Source organism: Poecile atricapillus, chromosome 7 (assembly GCF_030490865.1).
Source record: "Poecile atricapillus isolate bPoeAtr1 chromosome 7, bPoeAtr1.hap1, whole genome shotgun sequence".
Classification (NCBI taxonomy): Eukaryota; Metazoa; Chordata; class Aves; order Passeriformes; family Paridae; genus Poecile; species Poecile atricapillus.
In genome coordinates, this window is record NC_081255.1 from 5,745,666 (window position 1) to 5,771,995 (window position 26,330).

General features: G+C 41.0%; 1 protein-coding gene across 2 annotated transcripts in view; it reads right to left on the reverse strand.

Moving 5' to 3' along the window:
• The window catches only part of LOC131581013 (BMP/retinoic acid-inducible neural-specific protein 3), a 199,728-nt gene that overhangs the window by 77,297 nt on the left and 96,101 nt on the right, over positions 1-26,330 (reverse strand). The window contains exons 3-4 of one of the 2 annotated variants that reach the window (XM_058842850.1): positions 13,431-13,621; positions 3,924-4,114 (exon numbers count right to left, since the gene is read on the reverse strand). In XM_058842850.1, coding sequence (XP_058698833.1) covers positions 3,924-4,114; positions 13,431-13,621 — 382 coding nt within the window. The remainder of the gene's footprint in view (positions 1-3,923; positions 4,115-13,430; positions 13,622-26,330) is intronic. The other variant, XM_058842851.1, reaches the window with a different exon arrangement.

A 26,330-nucleotide genomic window follows, 5' to 3' on the forward strand; every position in this document is an offset into this window, starting at 1 on the left:
AATCAGTCAGCAATCATGCTGGGAAAACTTCTAATATTACTTTAGAATTTTAGGGATTTCTCAACCTCTTGCAATACCTTTATCTTGGATTTCTTTGATGCTGGTCAAAAGGGAATTAATTATGCCAAGCTGCGAGACTTTTCTTGGGCTCTTTTGGCAAATCCCCTGTGCAGAGGAAGGCTTTGAGCAAGAGCTGTGGTGAGCACACCAGACATGGGAGGTGCTGGTGTTGGAAATGATGCAACTTTTAAAATTTTTACCTAGCTTTGGTCCAGGGGGTTGTTTGTCTCTGCCCAGGGGAAAGGAATGAAAGTTTCTTTCCAAAAGGCTCTGTTCTCTGGGCAATGCCTAATGAAGTTAGCATCTACAGCCTGTAAGTAGCACATGAGGATCTAATTAGCATTGAAGGCAAAGGGATCAATACCCATAGGAAACCAAATCTTGAGAATTCTGTAATTTGGGACTAATGAACATTGAACCAATGAATTTCCCTGGGTTTTGTCTGTATAAGTATATGAAAAGTCTAGAACCAGGTGTGATGGAATGATTTACTCTGCACAACCCAAGCAACGAGTGGGTGAAATTATTTCTGTTGCACATCCTGGCCAGAACAACATCCTGGCCAGAATAAAGTAATGTCTTAATTCTCCAGCACTAAAAATGATGTTGGAGAGTTTTTGGTGTTTTCCCCACAGTTTTGGTGACACTGGGACTTAAAAAACTGCTCAGGACTCTACGGTGTAACAAGCACTGGGGTAATCCTCCCTGCAGCAGCACAGGAGGGGAAGCTCTGATGGTCACCCTGGTCCCCAGGTCCTTTAGGGTGTCACTTCTCCCAAGCCAACCCTCACGCTGGGACAGAGATCTGGTTCAGCAGCTGTATGGAAAGTACTCTCATATGTCACTATATATGTTTTAATGAATAGTCTTGAAATGTGCCACTTACACCCTGGATCTAAAAATTTACTTGATGGTTTTCCAATTTAGAACAGCAGTCTTTCAGAAACCTGTGCATATAGAACAAAAAAAAAAACAAACAAAAAAAAAGCCTTCCTTGGCTATTTCTGTGCTCTTGCGATTTAACAGAAACAGGTTTTTTTGTTCAATTAATGTTCTGACAGTAGAAATTTGTCATGCAAATGTTCCCAGCCTCTCAATGAAAGTGGTGAAAGAAGCCAGGGTTTCATTTATCAGCACTGGTGCATCTGATGTGAGAACCATTTCCTGGAGGCTCCTGCCGTCAATTTACCAAATCAGATTTGCTGGTGGACTAACACTTGGTTTGCATCCATCTCAGCAGGAGGCTGAAGAGAAATCTTTCATTTGTGGTGTTTGTAGAAATCTTTGGACATGCAGACGGTTCACCCTGTAAACTGTAGGTGGGCATGGTTGAATTTTGCATTGTAACACAAATTTCCTTAAAAATATTTCAATGGCTAGAAAGGACATATTTATTTGTCTCTACAGTTCTATGTTCTGTCACTTGGGTTACCACTGATTGCATTATCTTCACATAAAAGGAATATTTGCATGTGGAGGGAGCCTGGTTTTCAAGGTTGCTGTACATCTACAAAATAAACAGTCAGGTGATGAAGGCAAGTCACAACTGAGGGGTGAGTGATACCATGGTCTGCAGCAAGAATCATAGAATTCAACCATTAAGGTTGAAAAGAGCTCCAAGAGCATCAGCCTTCAAACCACTCTGTCAAATAACCCACATCTCATCCACTCACTTCTTGAACACCTCCGAGGATGGGGACTCCACCACTGCCCTGGACAGCCCCTTCTAATGCCTCACCACTCTTTAAGGAAGGAAGTGTTCCTAAAATCCATCCTGAACCAACCCTTGAACAACCTGAGGGCATTTCTTCTTGTCTATCACTAGCTGCCTGGGAGAGACTCCAATCCCAGCTCACCACAACCTCCCAATCCAGTCCTTCCTCCAAGACCAGGTGATGAGATGGGCAGCCTTAACCAAACCCTGGGTTTGTTCTGCTGCACTCTCAGCTCAACTCTGGCACCAGCAGATGACCAGAGCTGAGCTGGGCTGAGCTGCCATGGCACCATTCTGAGATGGATGGGATTTTGGGAATGTCCTTCACAGAGCAGCAGCCAAACTCAACGTGTGCCATGGAGCCACAAATTCTGGTTGTATCCTTCCCCCAGTAAAGACACTTCCAAGGAAGTAAATTTGTATTTACTTGAGTTAGGAATTGCATCTGGTTTCAGGTGTCTTTAGTGAAGATCTTGGTTACCAGTAGAGAGATCCAATGAAAGCATCCTAAATCACATCTTACATCAAGAGCTTCATAATTACTGCACATTCAACTGCAAGTTACAATTGTGTTTGCCCTTCAAAGCTGGAAATGAACTGGGAGAGGATATTTCAAATGAGTAACATAAGTCTAGAGATCTCCTCAGGAGGAGAGAAAGCTGTTGCTTTCTGTCCTACCTGGGGCACTGATCTTGGTCAAACATCCTCTGGTGCTAGGAGGGAGCTGCAGCAGTCAGCACAGAGGGTGCTTTGACTGACAAACTGTGCTAAAACTAGTTCCTAAAAGAAAATAATACATCTCCTTGAAACACGTAGAACCAAGAGCTCCAAATTGTTCTAAAGGTCTTAAAAAAAATATAAAATTCAGTCACAGGAGTATAATAACTATATTTAAAAAAAAATAAAAAAAAATAAGAAAAGACATGAGAAACATTAATCTGTCTGTAAATGGAGTTACTGATCACACATGTTCATGAGGTTGTTCCAATGACTAAACACTTCTATAAACACTTCTGTATCAATAAAATTATCTATCATTCATCACCAATATCTCTAGTACATCTTTAGACCTTCTTCCACGCCAGCATCTTCCTTACAAACCTAACGCTTTGATTTGGGTAAGAGAGATGATAAAACTGATTGTTTTGCTAACGCTGACGAATCAAAGCACGCTTCCCCTGAGGAGCAGTGCAGCTGGGAGCTGCCCTGGAGCTGTGTCCTGGAGCTGTCCCTGTTGGAGTCTGAAATACAGACTGTGTGCCCTTGCTTTTAATGTTTAGTGCTGAGATCCAAGAAAACACTGAATTTCATATAATATGAAATTCATGAGCATGTTTTCATAGTGGTACATGAAAACAAATGCTAAAGTTAGATAAGAAAGGTAGGTGTGTAGATTAGAAAGTTTCTTAAATCACTGGGTGAAAATGTAGTTTAGAGAACAGGAGACAAGATGGAGGATTTAGGGTATTGTCCCTTGTCCTTCTTCTTTCTTCTTCATGTTCTTCTCCTGGAGGTTTTTGGATAATAGTGAGTGATTGGACAGAAAATGCCGCAGTGCATCACAGAGGTGATGGGTCATTGGGTCATTAAGAAAAATAATATACGTGTCTATTGTTAATTGGATAAAAATAGGTATAAAGATAAAAGAGCTGCGTAGTTCGGGGCCATTTTGTGTATCAGACATGAAGTGTGCCACAAGGCCTTGTTTGTACCATCAGAAGAGAGAAATGTACCAAATTGCAAAGATTAACCTTGTAACCAGCCTGAAGAAACCTGTTAACTTCTGTAAGGATCCTACAATAAACACGAGAAACAAGATTCTAACGAGCTCGAGAGTTTACTTCGAATAATGAGAACTGAGATAAGTGGAACTCCCCACGAGGGAGGATCCCGGGAGAATTCAGCCCATAGCAGGCTGGGGAATTAGAGAAACTGTATCTACAGAGAATTCAGCCCAGAGAAGGCTGGGGAACTATAGAAAGGCTGTATCTACAGAAAATTCAGCCCAGAGGAGGCTGGGAGACTATAGAGAGCTGTATTCACAGAGAATTGAGCCCAGAGAAGGCTGAGAGACAAAGAAAAGATATATCCACAGAGAACAGAGCCCAAAGGAGGCAAAGAAAAGAGAGACAGAGGTAACAGTCCCTACCTTGATGGCGGTGGAGGCGATCTGGATGTGGTGCAGCCGGCGCAGGGTGCTGTCCCTGTCGATGAAGTAGGAGGCTGCCAGCTGGTGCAGGGTCTCCAGCGTCACCACAGAGCTGTTGGCGCTGGGGTCGCTCCCGTCCGACCTCTTGCTCAGCTTCCGTTTGTCCACAAAAATTGTGAGTGACTCCTCTCCTGGGCAGGGAAAGAGAAGCCCCAGCAAGCATCAGCAATGTGCAACAACACAGAGAGATTTTGTAGACATCCAGCTTAAAGTGTATACAAAATGTGTTTATCTCCAAGGTCACTTAATACATTCATTCTGTAGTGTTCTATGTTAGCATAAAAGAAAATGAAACCAGTGTAATACTTGAGATGTTTTCTTGTTTCCTTCTCTCATAAAGCCTATCATAGCTGACTTTACAAGAAAGGCACCTTGTTGCACCTTGTTATGAGTAACTATGTGCTTTCTAATCAATTCAGCAGTGCCTGAAATCTGATAGAACAGTTACCTTGAACCAAATTTCTGCAACAGAAAAATGTAGGGTTTTCAGAAAGTTGGTGGTTTTCCACCAAGCTCTGGCAACTTGTGTTGTGGATTTGTCACTTCCTGTCTCTTTATAAAGATGTGGATAAATACTGTTGAGTTCAGAAATTTTAATTTCTGTAAGATTATCGAAAACCAAAAATCTGACTTGCTTAACTGCATGGGTTCTTAGGAACATCTCCAGAACAGACCTACTGACACTGTCAAATTTTCCATGTTTATTGTCTATTTCATGGATATATTTTCCTGTGTTTCAGGCTAAGCAAGAATTCATTCATTTAATAAAGTGTTTAGGCAAACCCCTTTACATGACAAAACAAATTGGAAAAGTAATTTCTGGACCCATTATTTTCTTCTGTGTAATTTATGTCCAAAATAAATTGGACAGAAGAAAATTTCCTCACCCTCTGAGCATGTGTTTGGTAACCTGCATTCTTCAGCATTTAGCTCAATGATTGATTAATAATGTCATTATACCTGGATTTTAGGTGCTGAACAACTCCACTGAGTGCCTTTTCCTAGTTCCTGGAAAGGAAGTTACCCTGCTAAGGTCTGACTTGCCACTTGTGCTACTTTCACTGCTCACCCATCTGCTGCAGTGGCACTGTGCCCGTGCAGAGCATGGGATGCCAACTTCAGATGGGTTTATGTGCCAAAAAATAATAGCTGTAGGATAAAAATCTAGGATGAAAACATGACATCATCTTTAGAGGGAGCTAATCTTGGTAGTGAGCAATGCTAAGTGAGGAACGTGTGCCTCTGTGCAGGAGATCACATTTGCTGGCAAATTTTGACTCACAAAAATTGTCTTTGGTTAACATGAGCACACTCCTTGCTCCCCAATGTACATTATGTGTTTCCCAATCTCTCAGAAATTCAGAGACAGTCAAGCCCTTCAGATCTTACACAGGCAAAACTGGCATTATACAGGAGTTTTTTATCTAAATAGACCTGTCCAGAATATTTCTTTTTCCCTGGAAGGGACAGGTGGCTGTTCCAGCTGCAGCTTACCTCAGTTTCCACCACTACATTTATGCTTCTCCTCCTACAGTTTCCTAATGGGTCATTATTTCTGTGCATGCAGTTGTCAATGCAGGGATTAATTGCCTGAAGCTCCAAAGAACCAGGAATTAACAGCCTCCTTAAGTACCAGGATTTCCCCACCCAATTATTTAATCTTTCTGCTGTAATATGTGAACGAAGGTTCACAACTGCCATAAGGAGGGAGCTGGGAAAGCACAGCAAACTCTAACAGCCTGTCCCCTGAGAGAAATCTGCCATCAGAACCTGCTCTAGGTTCCAGCTTTGCTGGCATTCAACTATGCCCATGCAATAAAACCTGACTTGCCACAACCTGCCATGGGACTCCAGCCAGGATAAAAGACATTTCTGAGATGAAAAGCAATGGAGTGGGCTGAGATTTGAGCCAGGGGCCGTGGGTTTTGTTTAGTGGTCTGTGGAGCTACAAAGACATGGTTTAGAACAGATATTAGGAAGAAATTCTTCCCTGTGAAGGTGGGGAGGCCCTGGCACAGGGTGCCCAGAGAAGCTGTGGCTGCCCCTGGATCCCTGGAAGTGTCCAAGGCCAGGTGGGAGAGAGGTTGGAGCACCCCAGTCCAAGGATGTCCTCCAGCCCAGACTGTTCCGTGGTTCTGTGGTATCAGAGAAGACAACATCCGAACTCAGAGGGTGGATATTGTGTCAGCAACCACCTCAGGCTGCACAGATTAGGTGAAAAATTTTATTAGGAGCTTACTCTCCATGTTTTCACCTTTTCTAGAGTCTGAGCTAATTTATTTAGATTGAAGTGGCTTTTGCAAGGTCAACCACCTTTCCACTGAAAAGATAATGAATTGTAAGGGCAAAGAAAACAAGGACTTAAAGCTGCAGAAAATCTCTGGAAAAGATTACAAAAACCCTTGTTTTTTTGAGGTTCTTTGTGTTTCATTATCACAGAATCATAGATTCACAGACTGGTTTGAGTAGGAAGGGACTTTTAAAGATCATCCAGTTCTATCCATGCCATGGGCAGGGACACCTCCCACTCTCCCAGGGTGCTCCAAGCCCCATCCAGCCTGGCCTTGGACACTTCCAGGGATCCAGGGGCAGCCACAGCTTCTCTGGGCACCCTGTGCCAGGGCCTCACCACCCTCACAGGGGGCTGAGGGTGATGTTGAGATATTCCTAACATCTAATCCATGTTTCCTGTCTTTTAATTCAAAACCCTTCTCCCTTACCCTATCACTATCTGCCCATGTAAAAAGTCATTCTTTTTCTTTTTTTAGAAGCCCTTTAAAGTCCTGGATTGCCACAATAAGGTCCCCCTGGAGCTTTCTCTTTTCCAGGCTGAGGAATCCCAGCTCTCCCAGCTTCTCTCTGAGGAAACCTTCTCCAGCCCACAGAGCACCCACCACACCTTGTTCTCATGTAAACACTTTTGATTGATCTGTATTCATCATTAGCAGAGATGGTGGGGCTCCTTATACTTCAACAGAATTCTGCTAAGTTTTAGAATTAAAACAGAGTTTGTTGCGTTTTTTTCACATTAAAAAAAAAATAAATCTAAGGCATTCCTGCTCTCCAGGAGAAGACAGCAGATCTGCAATAAAAACTCCCATTTCAAAAACAAACAAACAAACAAACCTTGAAAAAGGACAGGGTGGTGTGTTGTGATGTTTTACTCTGATTAGAACATCTCAGGAAAAGTTCGTTTGGACCACATCAGAGTTATCACCTCATCCTGTTTGTCTTGTCCTCCTTGACCCTACACCTTCCATGGCAGCTGCTGGTGGGTGTGGATCCCCTGGCACCCCCAGCCCTGTCCCCACCCCCTAACAGATATTTGGGTTCTCATTCTTTGTAACCAGACTGAAATAACTTTGAATGTTTACATGGCACCTCACACAAGGAGTCCTGGCTCATCCCTGGCACTCCCAGGCACTGTGCTAGCAGCAGGTGCCATCAGGGGCAGCTCCAAGGTACTTGCTGCACAAAAGACTTCTCACAGAGTTTCTCATCTGTCAGAGATGATTGATCCCTTGCTAGAAACAGTGAATTCCCCCAAGCATCGGGGCTTAGGCACCCCTGTCCCGGCAGAACTGGGAAAGGGCTCCCTTCAACACCCAGAGCTCCAGCTGCCGACTCTGGTTTGGGGGGAGACAATTTGAGTTTTAAGTTCATTTGGAGAAAATTAAACCCACGCCAAAAGAGACTCTTTTGTAACATTGAAAACATGGATGAATCTTGTTTTTCACTGGTTACTGTCTGCCACCATAAAACAGGCTAAGAAGATACCCAAGCATCAGGTAAAAACAAGTGTGATTTAGAAAACTGGTCAAGGATAAAAATTTTAAGAACTGAAAAGGAGCAGTGACAGTGAACACTTACAACACATGATTATTCAGCACCAAATCCTCCCAGCTGTGCTTTTTACAAGCTCTGAAAGCAGCATTTGCTCTCCTTCCCAAAATTCAAGAGACAGTAAAATTCACTTTCTCAGGTTTAAAGGAAGTAGCAGCATGGAAATGCTTAGTTATGCTTACAAAACAATGCTACATAGCCCAATGAGTGGTTCATGAAGCTCTCAGTCACCACAGGGATGTTTTATTGCCAAAAATAAACTTGGGGCTGTCACTGACAGAGTCACTGCAGGGGCAGGGGACTGATGTTCATGCTCTTCCCTGACCACAGTGTCCACCACTGTCCCCACCAGCCCTAGAGCATGCAAGCTTATAACTTCAATTTTTAATTGTTTATAAGAACATATTGCCCATGATATATGTTTATAAATTCAACTAGCTCCCAACACAGTTTAAAAAAAAAAAAAAAAAAAGAAATTAAATAGGTGTATAGAAATTTACCCAGATATACAACCCATCTGTGGCCATTCAGATGTATGACTCCTAAATAACAGTTGGTAAGTGGCATTCAGAAACTAGAAATTAATTTTGTGTTCATCTTAAGAACATATTCAGGAGTTATTTAAATTAAAAATGCAAATCTCCATCAACATGGTGGAATTGGAATAATGCTGTAACAATTGCAGCTAAATATAACCATCTATTAAAGGAGTAAATATATTTTGTTATACATACCAATGTATATTCATATGATTTAAACACTTAGTGCTGTCTTGTGCCTCAGTTGTTGAGAGATTGTTTGCCTGTACCCACATCTTTGGCATAATAAAGGAATTATAGGCCTTGATATTTCATATTTTCATCTGCAGACTGGGAAGTGGTAGGAAAAGGCAGTGATCCAAGAAGTTCCCATCACTTTGTGTCAGAGAGGAAACAGGAATAAAAGGAGAACACTCCAAGGTAGCTATAGCTGAGCATAACCCACAGATGCCTACTTGAACCTCTCTCTTCATACACATAAAAGTATCTTACACAGGACTAAAGGTCTTTGGCCTATGAACCCCTCAAAGGTTTCTGATTAAATAAAATACCTCAGCTACTACCTAAATAATTACACCTAAATAAATACACCAGCTAGTACCAGCTAGTGGAAAATCTATTCCTGTCTGGATCACCAAAGGTACCATTAGGGTTTTATCAGGTCATTTTCCCAAACTTAAGCAGATGCTGGTAGAAATGCACAGGCTGGAAAACGATATAAATTAATGTCAGGCCAGATGTGGTACCATTTCCATGGTCCAAGTGAATAACAGTGCACGTTAATTCTATACAGACCATCTGTTTAAGGATTTAAATTTTTTTTTCATTAAGTAGACGGAAGTGGAAAGAAAGTTAATGTACTTTGTGCTTTTTCCCCTCCCCTTAGCTTCCATAATCTTTGATGCTGTGGAATTTACATATCTGGACGGGGGGTGTGACTGGTGCTTGCAAGTCTGATGCAAAATTTTCAAGTTCCTTTCTCACATCAGTCATTTGAGACTGTCCTCTCCTTCTCTTATTTGCCAACAGTTTGTATCTTACTTTGAGGGAGTGTTATGGAAAGCAAAGGTCATATCAGCAGTTAGTGTAAGTGCTAATAAATCCTTCAGAATTCATTGAGATTCACTGTTTTACACCACCTGACAATTATCCCCATCTTTGCAGGCAGAATAAACACGCAGCTCCAGGGAAATACTAATGAGGAGCAGAAAAGCTGGCACTTGTGGAAAAGTAAAGGTATAACATCACACTTGCAGGGCTGTAATCAGAGGGGTTGGGGTCGAGCTGATCTGCCCACACCTGTTAAGACTGCCTGTTTTAAAGACAAAACTACCTCTTTTCCTTCTGATTCCTTCAACAACATCAAGGGCTATTTCTTGACCCAGAGAGCTGAATGGATTGATGGTCTGGTAATGAACACCTTGAGCAGAGATGACTGACAATAGCAGTAAAAATAAATCTACCTGGAACATTTCAGATGACCACTTAGACAGTTTCTTAACGAGGTTCTCCTTTCATAAGAACCTTCGGCATTGTCCTGCAAATTGGTTTATTCAGAGCAGTTGACTTGTTTCCAGGTGCAAGGAGGACTTCCTTGCAAAGGAAGTACAAAATTAACACAGAAGCAGAAATCAAAGATGAAAAAAAAATAATATTTGAGGGATGCCAGAAAGAAAGGGTTGCCAGCTCCTGGATGAGCAGGGCTATGTAACACATACTCAACACTAGGATTTGTTAATGCTTTTAAGTCCACAGTTATTAGTGGAACCTAGATGAATACATTTTCGTGTAGCCCTTCTGCTTCCCAGCCTCCTCCTCTTGCTCTCCTGGATTCTGCCTTTCCTCTCAGACACATTCTGGTAATCAAAAACAAATGTGAAGAATGATGGTAGGGAACGATTTCTCTAAATTAACTGAAATTTAATGCGATTTACCAGTCAAGGGCATGAGGTAAAACAGATCCCCATAGTCCTTCAAGGCTCTACACACCACCACTGAAATTCCTAAATTAGTATTTGGGAATTGCTTTCTGATAGGGGATTTTCCAACTTGCAAAGCTGTCTTCCCAAATCAGTCTCGCTTCACCCAAATGCCTGGAACAAGAGCCTGTCATCTCATTGTGGTGTTCTAATTACCCTCATCCCCAGCTCTACTGCTTTGCTGAATGGCCTTTTCTGTAGGAGCAGCATTAAATGGAATGTCTTTAACTCCGGGGGGATTTGGTTTTGTCCCCTCACACTCATCCCACAGTGGTAGCCCAGGCTTCCCTACAGCCTCCAGCTCCAAATCTCCCACCTGTTTTTTGGCAAGCCATTAAAGCGTAGTTCCAGCAAACTGGAGCACCACTGCATGACATTGTGAGCAGGCAAAAAAGAGAAAAGTATAAATGCAAAACAAAAGGGGAGAAAGTAATAGTGAGTGCTCAGTCTGCTGGGTCACACAGGGTCCTTCAATCATGCAGCTTGGAGCTGCTCGTTATGGACTTTGGGCTTGTGTCACAAGGAGATAAAATTTCCATAAGAAATAAAAGCAGTGAGAAATGTCACTTTCCACATTATCTTGTGGCAGCAAGAAATATGGAACTTTTTTCCCTCAGTTCTCATTTCCTAATGCCCTTGAGGGGTGTATTTCTGTGTTTGTGAATAAAGACTGGGGAATGTTTCACAAACAGCCATGTGCAAGAGTTCCCTTTATGCTCAAAAAGGGATCTTTATGGAAACCAAATGGTCACAGAGGCACACAAATCTTACCACAGCATCATTCATTTGCCAAGTTTTCCTTTCTGTCCATGAATACAGATGATTGGGGATTCATTATATAAAAGCACTGTGCACACTCCGTTTGGTCTTCTGCTTTTAACAAGCTGCATAAGTGACAAGCTTTCACAATAAAACAACTTGTAATTAAAGGGAAAGTACTAATACATTATTAAAATAATAAAAAAATCTAATTACATGTTAATCAGATGTGGACAAGCATCTGTGGGAATCCCCATTCAATCCAGCCCAAAAATGACAACTAACACATCCAGGAAAGTATGGGTTTATTAGCTACCTCATGAAAGCTTTCCGAGAAATTACTAATTCCCTGTAATTATTGTAATTGAACCAATTTTTCAAAGTATTCAGCACCCATCCAATGATAATGTAAGGCAGCAGGTGTGCCTCAAATCATACCTAGGAGTTGAGACTAGGGACCTAAATCAAGCCCCAAGTTAACACAAAAACTCCCTTGGACTTCATTAAACGGTGACAGAGCCCAGAAGTCAACACTGTCTTCTTCTGAGTGAAAATTTGGGCAAGGCTGTTGCAGCTACTGCAATTTAGAGCCTTTCTGAGGTGAGAAAATGGTACCCTACCTCAGCTTCCCTGCAGCAAATCCTGAGGCTTTGGGGAGAATATTGAATGTCTCAGCTAGAATTTTCAAATGTCTTCAAAGGAAATAACATTATGTTTTAGTTTTACTTAGGTCCAGACCTCCTGAAAGTTGTCAGCTCCGTGGCTCTTTGGTGATCAGTGTGACACTGCTGCTTTGAATGTAAAGATCAGCTGTGGTCATGTTAGGCTGTTTTCCTAGAGCTCTCAGATCCAATTTCACCCTGACAATGAATTTCATCACATGGCTTCGGAGCTACTGCAATTTACATTAATTAAGAATTAGCAGATCGGTAGCCATACTGAAAAATAATTTTTACCACTGGATAATCCCTGAAGTAGGACACATGCTGCAGCCAAACCTTTAGTTCTTACTCTTTCTATTTTAAGAAACATTTTCTTTCTCTTCAGCATTTAGTTTTCCTATTCAAATGTATATACTCAAGAAATAAGTAATTTATAAAACATGTATATTTGCATGCAAAAATATTCAAAGTAATTAAAAGAAATTCAGGGATTTTTTTGTTACAAATTTCCGGTCAACACACTTCAATTGTTCTTCAAATTCTAATGGTAATGCTGCAGAGGTACTAGTTCCCAAAATAATGATAGAAATTAGCTCTTTATTTTTTGAAATAACTACAGCAAGACAGAAATCCCTCTTGTTTCTAGGATGGTCTCCTTCAAAAGGAAGTTTCTGTGGGCCATTTGGGCTCTTACAGATCCCAGCTATCAGCCAAGAGAGACTGGGAGGGCTCTCATTTCCTTTACAAATGGCTAGGATTCAGCTATGGAATGTATTAAAGAGAACCATTCCTCAGGTGAATAAAGGATTTCGACAAGCCTGTCCTGCAGGAAGGACACTCAATAACCAGAATTATCTTTAATATTATCACCCACGATGGGATAGAGCTGCATTTCTAAAATGTCAGTTCATTGTGTAATGCCTAGATGGGTAATCACAGGTACTAATTATCTTTCATTCGGAACAATTTATGCTCTCCTTCGAACATTAGGCCTTTTCACCGGATTTCTTCAATCCATCTGGTGACTGGATCCCAATTATCCATGGGGCTACCCTTTCCAGATTAGTCTGTGGGGACTGAAAGATGCAGATTCCATTAAGTTAATGGGAATGACATGGCAAAGCCTCATCATCCCATTTTGAAAATGCAGTCCCACTGGTTAAGTGAAGAATAATTCTAAAAAGGGCAGAGTGACAATATAGGGATTTTCCAACGGACAAAGTAGTTTAAAAGTCTCATAAATTAAAAGATTTGCTGGAAATACTTGTTACTTGGTTTTGGCTGCATTTCTGCAGGACTGCAAAGGACCCAGATACTTCTGTAAGCTCTTATTATGTAAATTGTTACAAGGACCACTTACAGAAAAAAATGTCAGTCTCCTTAAGACCTCAGTGCATAGAAAGACCCCCAAAAGACTAAGGGCAGCACAGCAGGAGCTCAGGTAAAGCACCTCAACCTTAGCAACCAGATCTCTTCTTTTTTTTGCACAAAATTCTATACACAGCAGCAAAAAGGAGAAGAAGGAGTCACAAGACCTGTAGACAAAGCCTGCTCCCACACAGAGTGCTGCCCATCCTAGCGGCACGGAGGAGGAGGAGTTGTGACCAGCACTTTTAGTCTACTCACACCAAGCTCATCCACAACATTCCCAAGAATTAGCCCTACCTCCCAGGGTAGCTGAGAGCAGGAAATGTGTCCCATATTTCTTGATCAGGTTTTCTGTGATCTGTTGAAGGGTCGGGCGCCGTCCCAGCAGCCTTATGTTACGGAAGAACTCGGGGGCGAGTGGCAGTGGGGAGCCAAGGAAATTTCTTCTTTCCACAGCAAGATTGTTTACTTTCCAGCGGCCAAACTCTCTGCAAAACAAAGCAGTTCTCATTCAGAAATGTGTCATTCAGACAAATGTCCTTCATTTGCAAGCGACTCTGCTCTGCTGAGTAGCTGGGGGCGACTCGCTGGGAATTACAACGGGCCTTGACAGTGATACTCTGTCATGTGTTATAGACAGGACAAGCAACGAGGGTTATTTATTAGAAGTGGAGACAGTACTCCATAATGAAATAATTGTTGGGAAAGAAAGAAATAACAACTAAGCCTCTTAGGTTGCTGCTGCTCCTGTTGGTTTTGTGTGGCCTCTGATGTGAATATTGCTCTGAAACGACACGGTTTGGTAGGAGCTGAAATGAAAGCAATGATTTCCCCAAATGTGAACCAAATGCAACAAATATTTTTGTTAGAACAAGGTAAATTTTAAAATCTTAACAGGATAGAGTCCATGTTCTTTTTGATGTTAAGTCACTCGGGTACTGAGCTGGATAAATTGGATAACTTGAACAAACAATGTCACACCACATTTGACCTTACTGTGATAACTCCAATTTTCTATCGCTTTGGACTCCATTTTGAAAAAATACACAGACAGAAAGACTGATTCCTAAAAAGTGATGATGTTTCAATTGTAAGATGGATATAAGTGAATTCAAAGACTTGCCCCTTCCCTTCTCCAAAATAAATCAATGACAGCAGGGAAAACAAACAATATTTTATTAATTTACTTGCCAATTAAGATACCAGATAGAGCTATTAGTGAGAAGGACTCATTGTCCTCAAATCTAGACAAGACAGGCAGCCTTGGCATTAACTTGGCTTTTCCCAGATACAGCAATAGCTGTATTGGTTACAGACTCTGGCAGTGAAGTGCAAGGACCTGAGCACTCTGCTTTAGCCACCACTTTGTTGAGTCTTTTGTACATCAATTAGGATTCCTCCTAGCCAAGGCTGTAGAAAAGCAAGTAGCTCAATGAGCTTGCAAGACCCTGCTGAAGTTCCTGGGTAAATAGAGAGAAACACTCACGTACAAAATTAACACAGAAGCAGAAATCAAAGATGAAAAAAAAATAATATTTGAGGGATGCCAGAAAGAAAGGGTTGGCAGCTGCTGGATGAGCAGGGCTATGTAACACATACCCAACACTAGGATTTGTTAATGCTTTTAAGTCCACAGTTATTAGTGGAACCTAGATTAATACATTTTCGTGTAGCCCTTCTGCTTCCCAGCCTCCTCCTCTTGTTCTCCTGGATCCTGCCTTTCCTCTCAGACACATTCTGGTAATCAAAAACAAATGTGAAGAATGATGGTAGGGAACGATTTCTCTAAATTAACTGAAATTTAATGCGATTTACCAGTCAAGGGCATGAGGTAAAACAGATCCCCATAGTTCTTCAAGGCTCTACACACCACCACTGAAATTCCCAAATGAGTATTTGGGAATTGCTTTCTGATAGGGGATTTTCCAACCTAGTTTTCAGGTTTTGAAGTTTTCTCTCACAACTTTCCTTTCCTTTTAGGAAGCTATAAAACCTATAACTTCTATTTGCAGCTTTTATGGAACTACTGTATATGAGTAGAGAGAAATGACAAAAATTACAAACAAATATTTTTTGCCTGTAAAGCGAAAAAATCCTCGTTGTGTATATTGATCACATTAATGCAGACACTAAAAATAGTGAATTACCCTGCACTGCAAATTTTTAATTTTCAACTGAAATTTTCAACTGCAATTTTCAACTGAAAAACAAACCACAAAAAAAATAAAATTGAAAAAAAAAATCTTCCTTTTTTTTGTTGTTGTTGTTGTTTTATAAATTCTCTGTATTCTGGTCATATTTTTCATTTAAATACATCAGAAAAAGACTGGTTAACTGTTGTTCCTGAACAAACCAGCAAGACTTGCTTTGACAGTAAGAAAATATTACAAGTTTTATCTTGTAAAATATTTATTTTATGCCTTGAGGAAACCTTTTGTTCTAAGCTCACTATCTGAGCTGAGATTCAAACACAGTATTAACAGAAAAGATACAATTCTTATAAAAGACAGTTTTTGCCACCCTTGATCTGATTTTCATTGTCAGTATTTAAGGACAGAGAAGACCACCCTAATCCCCTCAACCTGCCTCCTTTTTAGTGCAGTCAGAGGAATCTCACCAAATGCCTCTTGCTGTCACACCCTTGGGACTGAGAAGAAACTGTCCCCCAGAAAAACATCTCATCTTGACTCAAATTCCGAGGATTTCTCAGAAATCCTCAGCAATCTGTGGTGGTGTTTGAATACTGAGAGTGCACTCCATTTTCAGCTTGAGCACTGCCAGTTCCAGTTTCCAATTTTTAGAGCCCTTAATGCATGCTGGGCAACTGAAAAATTTTCTAAATATTAGATACATTCTGTGCAAGTAATTACAGCTCTTGTTTGAATCCCCTGTTAACCTTGGGCTGAGCCCATTGCCTTCCTTGGTGTCTCTCTGTCAACAGTGGGCTCAGACACGATGTCTTACAGCCCTTCTCCACAGGCAGCAAATCCTTTCTTGGAAGAGTTCAACTGGAGACAAAGGCCACATCCATAACAAATTCAGAAGAATTTCCAAGTTGAGGTTGCCCTGACCTCCTCCAAATCCTTTATTTGCTGAATCCAGGGACTGGGTTGTTCTGGCACTAGAGAAACTTGCTTGGCTTAAACAAATTTGAGTTCCTTCAACAGTTTTTGCTACAGAAGGATATTTTTTTTTCCCTGTACGTTTACAGAGGAAGTAGGCAAACACTTTTGTAAAAGCTTTGTCATTCTTATTTTGTTCAGAACATACCAATGGAAACATTTATTAGTGCAGCAAGTAATCATCCTCTGAAATTCACTGCTGAGGAATCTGGGGGAGTAGAATATGGAAGATGGAACCCTTCTAAAAAGATGACAGTTTTATAATTGTGCCACAGACAGAGCTGAAGCTTCCAGAGATTTTAGAAAACAGGTTTTCTATTTTGGTGAGGTCTTTCTTAAATGAAGTATTTTGGAATTTGGAGAGATGAAGACCTAAACTCTCTGGGAGAGATAAGCAGAAGGTTCATCTCTGAAGATAAATTAGGGATGCAGGACACTGGAAGAGTCTGCCTTGCTCCAGGAGAAGGGATACCTGGATTTGGACAAGTGAGAAATGAAGAGCAGATCTGACAAAATATTTCAGACTTCAGAAGGAACTGGGTTCATGAGAGTAAAGTGTAGGAGCAGGGAAAAAGCTGGGATGAAGTTCAGGGTGAGGGGTTATGGTGCATTATTCTAGCATGTTGAGTGAAGAGGTTTTCACAAATGCTTTCTGGGTCACTAGTAGCTCCTAAAATTAGAGCTGATTTCCCTTTTTAGCAACATTACTCCATTTAAAATCATATCCTTATCTTCCTTTTAAATGACACATAAATATGTTTGTCTATATACCCATCCATATAATTTCTCTTTTTTAATCTTAATTTCACTTTGCAAGCAGTGCTTTTCCCCTCTCTTGCCACCCCTTTCTGTGTCTCTAACACAAACTCTCCAGACAAAACATTTTATTTTGTGCCCAATGTGCGTTATTCCCCTGTGGAAATCAAGCTCCTGCCCATTGCCAAAGGCAGACCAGCAGGTCTGATGGAGTTAATACCTGTACTCTGAGCAGAAAAAATGCTGCTTTCCAGAGTCACCGAGTTCCATTCATCAGGAGAGCACCTCCCATAGAATAGCACGGCATCAATGCCAGCTGCTGCTCAATAAACCGATTTTCCACTGAGAACAAACACTGGAGCTATGAGAGAGGCTTGTTCTTTCCTACTCTTCATCCTCTTCTGCTTTGTAAGAGCCAAGACCAGCAGCTCCCATGGTGTTCTCAAGGAGGGAATGGCAGGTGGTACCCCCTGTGCTGCCCATCTATTTCCAGCCTGAACAATACGTGATTCACTGCATGGAGCTCTTTAGGGCTCCAGGCAAAGCCTGCTGTGGAGAAGGATGATGGCTCAGAGTTCCCAGGCTTGCACAAGAGAGAGGAAATCAGTCAGTCTGGCTCCTAGGATGAAGCCTATAATGGAATATTGCTATTATCATAAGTAGTGCCTGAAGCCATGGGCAGCATTCTCTCCATCTTCCCAGATTTCAGAGCCATGGATTTGCATGTGCTGCCACAAATCTGATCCCTGGCTGGTTGGCTGCCGTGGCCATGGGAGCCCTGGAGCCCAGCAGTGCTGATTCAGGGTCAGGGTGGGCCAGAGCCTGTCTCCTGCCAGGAGTTCTGCTGGGGATGCTGGGATGAGGAATGACCAGCCAGAGTCAGTGTGGGATGAAAAGAAGCACAGTTTAAAATGCAGTTGTCATTTCAACACTATTTCTTTTGTTAATGACGTTGAGAGAGATGTTTAATCTCAGGAAACCATTAGTGTTCTGACAGGAAAGACCTGTTACTAAAGTATCATACAAGTTTTGGACAAATTTTTACCTTCAAAGAAGCTTAAATTGCAAGTGGATCTGAGGGGAATCCTAGGACAGAGACCAACAAGGGCTGTCAATGTATTCTTTGAGTTTCAAGCCATAGCTTTTTTTTCCAAATGTGTACATTAATTATACACTGGCTTCTATCACTGTATTCATTTCAATACATTTTAAATCTTATGGCATGGGGAGCTATATGGAAAGCTCTCCATAAAAAATCTAGATAAAGGAAATTTAAAAAATGCCATTGTACTCTAAAATGGTAGTGTGAGGAGATTTGAAATGGGAATATAATCTTTTCCATTGCAGTGACTGAATCAGCCTATAAAGAGGTTTACTGTGAGTTTGATGGATCCTGCATAACTGCCTACGGTCAACCACACACAAAACAGAGCCCAGGCAAAATTAATAATGTTAGGCCTCATTTTAAGTAATTTTTTGTGCTTTATAAATCAATATTATCACTGGTAAGCATAAATAATATTGAATAATATTGTGATATAATGTGGACAACACTCTTGGAAAATGAGCTTCATATAATTTCTAATACAAAATGTGTTCCTTTTTCTTAAGGTCTTCAAAATGAGACACCTTCACTCTTGGATGATGAGAACATGACTGCTTTGAATGGGCTGGATTGACAGTGGGAGCCTGAATCCAATGTTTTCCCATGCAGCTGCAAGTTCTGCTGCTGCAGAACAGTTCATCAAGACAATACATGGTGTTTTTCTCCTCCTTCCTTTGTTAAAAGCCTGAGGATTTCTAATGCCAGAGGCCATGGCTTGAATAAGGCCAAGATGAGCTGAAAGTCATTTCATTAAGCTTCTACCTGTTAGCATTTCCAAAATAGGAAGTACAGAAAATATTTGTTAGAAAAAAAAAATTTACTTTTAAAGAGAGGATTCACCCAGGTCTAGAGTCAGGTAATATCCAAGATTGTGTTATTCACAGATTGTCAAGTGAAAATATTCTCCTTACCAGCACAGGTCATAGAACTTTCAATGTTTTTTAAAATCAGTTAAACAATCTGCCACAACCTTTACTAAATGCTTGTTGTGGTTGATTTTTCTATCCCAGGTGGAAAAGGGAATTAGTTACATTGTGGCTGAGCAGCCTCCTGAAAACCTCTACCTTTGTATAGAAACATGATAGCAGAGAAAAACATTGCAATGTGAGCTGAGTAAACAGAACAACCTCCCTTGAGGAAAAGAAGCAGGACCTGATAGCACAGAACACATCTCAACTTTGTCCCAGAACATTTTAAATTATCTACATGTGGCGATCAGAAAGGAAAACATTCAAGATATAATAAGCTCCTTTTAAACATATTTTCCCTCGATAAAATGGAAAGTATTTCTTCATCAAGTTTATGCTTGTAATTGTCTGACATCTTGCCAAGGTCAGAACAGAAAGGTTTACTGAACATAGGCATTCTTTTCCATACTATTGCTTTTTACCTTACAGTGAATAAGCACTATCAATAGGATTTATTTTTATCCTAAAATCTTTTTAGCCTAGTAATTTCTTTTCCTTTCTATGCCTTTTTTGCCTTATCAGCTTCCTAGAATTTGAAATTCCACTTCCAGAACTAGAATTCATCAGTATGAGCTTCACTATCTCCTGGCATTATGCATATGAAGTACATGGCAATGTATTAATGAATTTTAATAAAAAGTACATACATTATACCTAGAATGTACTCAGATATATTTCTTTTTTATGAATACTGATAGTCAGATTACTGCATCAGCTACTGTGACATCAGTGATTTCAAACTTCACATCTCTCATGAACATCAAAGGAACAAGAGGAAGGAAAGTGGCTTTCCTTTAGTGCATGTCTGATTGATATTTAGCCTCTATAGCCTGTGTACTGAAAAATTTCCTCCTCTGAGGAAATCCAAGACAGAATTATTTCTGTATCTTGTCCTGTGGTATTGCTTGCCTTTTACCCATAGTTTGTGCTTAACTTCCCAACACCTTTGTGAACACTCATTCAGGAACTCACCATCCACATGTTTAGCTGGGCCTATATTCATACAAAGGTATTTGCACAAAATCAGTAGCTCCTAATGACTAAATCTTATTTACTTCCTGCCTCAGAGGCAGCTCAATCAGCAGAATTAAGTCAGAAATGCACTTTCCAGGAGCACATTGCAAATGGCACAAGGGATAAACAGCAAGTACAGTACTTCAGAACTGAAATGTGTTTGTATGAACCATCAAAGACCGAGGAACTGGTGAATTATCTTGTCAGATCCCACCAGTTTGCACAGTCTTGTAAGACAAGGATCAAATTCCAAGCAAATTATTCATTAGCTCTGCATGTGATAGCAGTGTCAGGGAGCAGAGAGGAATGGGAGAATTCCCAGTAAAACCAACCCTTGTCTCCACCACATCTGGATCAGAAAATGAGTGGGATGCATGGGAGGTGTTTGGTACAGCCTGAGTAAACAGGACATTGATTTTTCACCTCTTTTGTATCTCTGGGGTTCATTTTCTCAGATGTTCTCTGGCCTGTAGGTACTTTAAAGTGCATGCAAATATCTTAGAGGTGAATGCCAAGAGGATGGGGCCAGACCCTTCAGTCATGCCCAGAGACAGGGCAAGGGACAATGGGCACAAGCTGAAACACAGAAAGTTTCACCCAAATAGGAGGAAAAACTTCTTTTCTTTCAGGGTGGCAGAGCACTGGACAGGCTGCCCAGAGGGGCAGTGGATTCTCCTTCTCTGGAGACATTCCAAACCTGCCTGGGTGTGATCCTGTGCAACTGCTCTGGTGACCCTGCTTTAGCACTGGATCATCTCCAGAGGCCCCTTCCAACCCCAGCCAGTCTGGGATCCTGTGAAAATGATGATAACAACTTGGGTTTACAACCTGCAGGTAAGATGGTGACATACTTGGAGTCAAAAATCAAAAGTCCATGCAAATAATTACAATAATCCATTCTCACCGGTTTATAAATTTATTCTTCCCTGCAAAAAGTATTGATTTCATGGTTTGTCATATGTCCTAGAGGGACTGGAAAACTGTTCCTTCTCCCCTTGACAGTATCAAGAGAGACTCCAACACCTTGTACCTGCAAGCTCAAAGCATCCTTTTTTCCCAGTTCACATCTGCTCATAGGAATAATTTATTATCTAAATAGATAACAGGTTTGACAAAATGGTGCATTTGTTTAGACTGGCAGAAGACAAATGAAATCCAAAAAATTCCTCTGACCTGAAGATTCTTGTTCTTTTTTTTTCATTTTATTTGTGACTGTTATGAAAGCCAATCTTGAGGAAAAGGTATGGATTTATACTTTGTAAATGTGACAAAATGTCTCACTTTCAAAGAAGGTATCTTACCTATAGCTAAAACAGTAATTAACCGTTGAAATAGAGACAACTGCCCTGAAAAAGAGTTTTTTACACAATAAGGAGAAGAATTATGAGAAAGAGAAGCAAAAAGTCTGTTTACATTAATTTTGCTTAATCTTAAGAGCCAGTTGATATTATGGTCCTGTCCCTGTGGTTAATTTTACAGGAGAAAAACCTGATGACTCTGGATCCTAAGAAAATGAAACTCAAAAGTCTCTGGAACTCTCACTGGGGCTGGACTTTAGGGATTTGGCTACACCTTATACTGTTTCAAAATCAGCATGAAAAGCATGTTCTTATTCCATCTCTTTTTGTCCTGACTAAAAAGAAAAATAATTGAACCATGTTTCTTGAAGAGATAAGGAAGAAATTTGAATCTGTGGAAGTGTTTTAGTGCATAAATCAAGACATGAAAATACAGTTTATGAAGAATGAATCAGCATAAAAGTCTGAGAAAACAGAGCAGAGGATTCATAGATTCAATGCTGATGGATACTTCCAGATGAATCACAGGGGAAACACAAACTGCTAAAATTTTTCATCATTATGTGATACAACTCATAGTCTCAAAGTCTTTGAAATGCCTTTTATTACCATTTTTACAAGTTCTGTTTCAGAACTACAAATTGATCTGTAGTACTGGGCAATGGAGAGGCATACAGACAAACCCACACCATGATAAATGATTTAAAATTTAAAAGGAGCGTTCTTACTCACCTTAGTTCTCATTTGAAAAATGAAGCACAGTCAGGATAAGAATTCTGGCAGTGCTTTGAGCAGCCATGACCTCCTTCTACCCCGTACCCAGAGCCAAACAAAAAAACTTTCTGACCTGGATAGTGTGGTGGGGAGTATGAGTTCTTAATGCCTTTGGAAGCTGTTTGCTTGCTTGTTTCTGGGATGTTACTGATGCTCAGGATTGGTTTGTGTTTGGTGACACAGAGACCAAATTCCCTTCTATTCAAAACAAAAGCTGATGCTACTCCTGACTGCCTGAAAGAGGGAAAAGGTACCAAAATTGCTGGCTTAAAACAAAATATATAGTCTCAAATAGATTCTCAAAGAAATACTGATCCAAAGCTTTATGTATGAAGCTGTATATAAAATCCAGAATTGTTCTTTTTCCAGGAAGAATGTTGTATAAACTTAACCTTCTACAGTGAAGATTATTTGGCTCATTTTTTATTCAATTTATAAGTTTATCCTTCCAAAGTGGAGGCTTTTTGTCTCCAGTCTGATGCCAGCACTGCTATTTACAGCACTGATGGATGACAGTTACTTAACCTGCACTTGAATTTATAAAGGCAGTTGTTTCCACCAACCCTCTGGGATGAGTCTGGCTTCACACAAGTGTAAATCTCACAAACACATGCATAAATGCTGTCTTGATATTGTGAAATATAACAACTGCACTGTTGTTGTCTGTAGCAATTCAAATTGTTAAAAGGAGTAGAAGGTAAACCAAAATATTTCCTGAAAATACTTTGGTGTTTTGTTTGTTTGTTTAGCTCTTGGGAGAATGTACAGATGATCTTCTTTGCATCTAAATGCTCTCTTCCTATGCAAGTGTTGCTTCACTGGCAGCAGAAAATGCTCAGATCTCTACGTGCATACAAAAAAAAACAAGTCATGAATTCTTTTTCAGCATATGAAAATGTTTCTACAACAGCAAAGGATGTTTCTCTTTTAGGAAAACTATTTGTACTAATTCCAAACTAAAATTGGAGTGCTGGTTTATTAAAAATGGCCATGGTGTTCTTTTTTTCCAGTGGACTAAATTGCAACTATCTCTAAAGGAGCAGTGGAATTTCACTAATGATGAGCTAAACAGAGAATCAGGGCAAGAAAATTGTCAATATAATTCCAGATTATAAACACAGAACTTCCTAATGCTCTTAACTAAATCAAAGCATTGGATGGGAGTTCAGTTATTCATTTCTGCAACAGAAACAGTGAAGTGTTAAATGTGTTCTGTGAAAGAATAAAGCCTATATTTATGTTACTTTATGGAATCACAGAATACCAGAATGGTTTGGGTTGGAAGAGACCTTAAAGCCCACCCAGCCCCACACCCCCTGCCATGGACAGGGACATCTCCCACTATCCCAGGGTGCTCCAAGCCCCATCCAGCCTGACCTTGGACACTTCCAGGGATCCAGGGGCAGCCACAGCTTCTCTGGGCACCCTGGGCCAGGGCCTCCCCACGCTCACAGAGGGATTTTTTTCCTAATATCCAATCTAACTTATTCTCTCACAGTGGGAAGCCATTCCCTGTGTCCTGGCACTCCAGTTCCTGATGAATTGTCCCTCTCCAGTTCCCTGGAGCCCCTTCAGACCCTGGAAGGCTCTTTGAGGTCTCCACTCAACCTTCCCTTCTCTGGGCTGAGCATTCCCAGCTCTCCCAGCCTGGCTGCACAGGGGAGGTGCTCCAGTGCCCCCAGCAACCTCATGGCTTCCTCTGGACTCATTCCAACATTTCCATCTCCTTATCTTGAGGACATCAGGAGTGGACACAGAGCTCCAGGTGGGGTCTCAGAAGCGCAGAGTAGAGGAGGAGAATCCCCTTTCTCAACGTGGTGGTCACAGTGCTTTGGGTGAGCCCTGGACTCTGTTGGTTTCTGGGCTGGGAGCCCTCAGGGCCAGCTCACAGGGAGTTCCTCCTCACCCAGCACCTCCAAGTCCTTCTCCCAGGGCTTCCCTCAGCCCCTTCACTGCCCAGCCTGTTGGAATATTTGGGATTGCCCTGACCCAGCTGCAGGACCTTGCACTTCCCTTTGTGGAATCCATGGGGTTCACACAGCCCCAGCTCTCCAACCTGTCCAGTCCTTCCTGAATGGAAAGGATGTGGAAATTACACAAGGTGGGGGAACAAACTGGGAAACAAAACCTTCAGGTCTCTGGGAATCCTACAAAACCAGGCAGGTCAGCTGCTAACGTACCTTGTAATGCATCCATTGGAGAGTTACACATTTTGTATGCAACCAGACCTATTCTGAAGTTCAACCTGCATTAAAAATACTGAGGAAGATACTTAACCCCTCTACGGAGTCCAAATATGAGCTTTTCTAAGAAGCTGTAAATAGAATGAAGCTCTACATATTTACTATTATAAAATATATGTACTGAAAATGCATTACTACAAAACTTCTGTGCTTCTGAATTAATTTCGTTATCACCCCCAGCACCTTTGTAGAAGAGGTCTTAGAATAAAAAAGGTGATTTTGGAAAATTTCAAATGGGATATAAACACCAGAGGGAGATAAATACTATTAATAATTCCATGTAATTATCATCTACACTGTAGATTTAGTTATAATACCACAAGTCCTGACACAGAGTGGGAGGGACTGGAACTTTATGTACCCAGCAGAGGCTGGGACAAGAACTGCAGAGCAGGGACATAATTTACAGCCAAGAGGATCAATGCATGACATATCCTCCCAAATATTTAGCTATGGGCAGGGTTACTCTGCCTTTCTCTTCCATTTTTTTTCACGTAACATGAGTGTTATCATATTTGGGAGAAACGTAAGACATGTAGGCTGGTTGAAATAAAGAAGAGGCACAATAGTTTAATTTAAATTAGCATAAAGATTATTACTTATCTTCTAGGTAAGAAGATAAGTAATATATTTCCGTTTCAGGTTGATTAGCCAATAATTTCAGATTATTAACCACAATATAGCAACCATGCTTTGGACAACATTGTCCTGGCTGCTGTTCTGCTGCAGGCTTAGGATAATGAGAGCCTACATGAACATTGCAGGTTTTTCCTTGGAAGCTTGCTCAGGAAGAAACAGAATGAAAGATGGCTCTACAGGTCTAGAAATAAATCCAAGATTAACTGATTTCCCAATCCATATGCCCAACAGACATGATGGTGTTTATTCTCCAACTTCTTTGTGTAAAGAACAATGCTGGGCAATTACCAGGGATTCAGTTTTGGCCAGAATAAAATTAACATTTGCTCTTAATGTCTCGGCCAAGATGATTTTTTTTTGCTTGTAGCACTCGCCAGCTCTGCACTGGTGCCAAGGAAAAACATCAGGGTACCTCTGCAGTGTGTCTTGCTTTCCCTGAATCAAGTGTTAAATATAGTCCAGTATTTTATGGATAATATGTTCCATTAAATGAAAGGTGTGAGAATAAATGAGGTCATTTGTATCATACTTATGGGCAATGGCAGTGCACAAGACAAATCTGCTGACATAGGGTCCTGTGAGCAGTTACAAAATCTTGCCCTTTGAACTGCCAGCTTGAATACAGTTCAAGGTGCAACAAAACAGGTATTTTTGCCATCTGATAGTCATTGTGAAGGGACCCTTAATTCCAGTTCCTGGGGGAAATATATCAACATATTGCAAGAGCAAGATAACCAGCATTTTCATAGACAGTCTCACTGAAAACAAGGCAGAAACCATGTAACACCAGAGTCTGCTCTTCCTGTCTCACAGCATGTAAGCAGTGGGAAAAAGAGACAGGATGGTTGAAAATTTCCTTTCACCAAGATAAATGTTCACTGTCCTTGTGCAAGGCTGTCCTGTATGAGTGAGAAAAACACAACCACCAATGTGTGTAGAGATATTCATGTTCTCTGAGCTGGACCAAGGATGGTACAGCCTGGTGCTTCACCAGGTCAGAGAGTTGCTGTGTTGAACAACTTCCCTCCCCCTTGAACCTAGGACCAGGTGGAATCAGGTCAAAGAGCAGAAAATTAGTGACTATCCAAAGAGCACAGAAACAGAAATCTCGCTGACATGAGACTCCTTGCTGTATTTTTCCTATAAGAAGTAGCTCACATACAAACGCCACAAACCCACAACCTCCCCTATCCCCCAGTACTATCTCTGTCAGGCAGGAAGAGGCAGAGGTAGATATTCCTCTGATTTGAGGAATTTCTCCATTTTGATATCTCAACT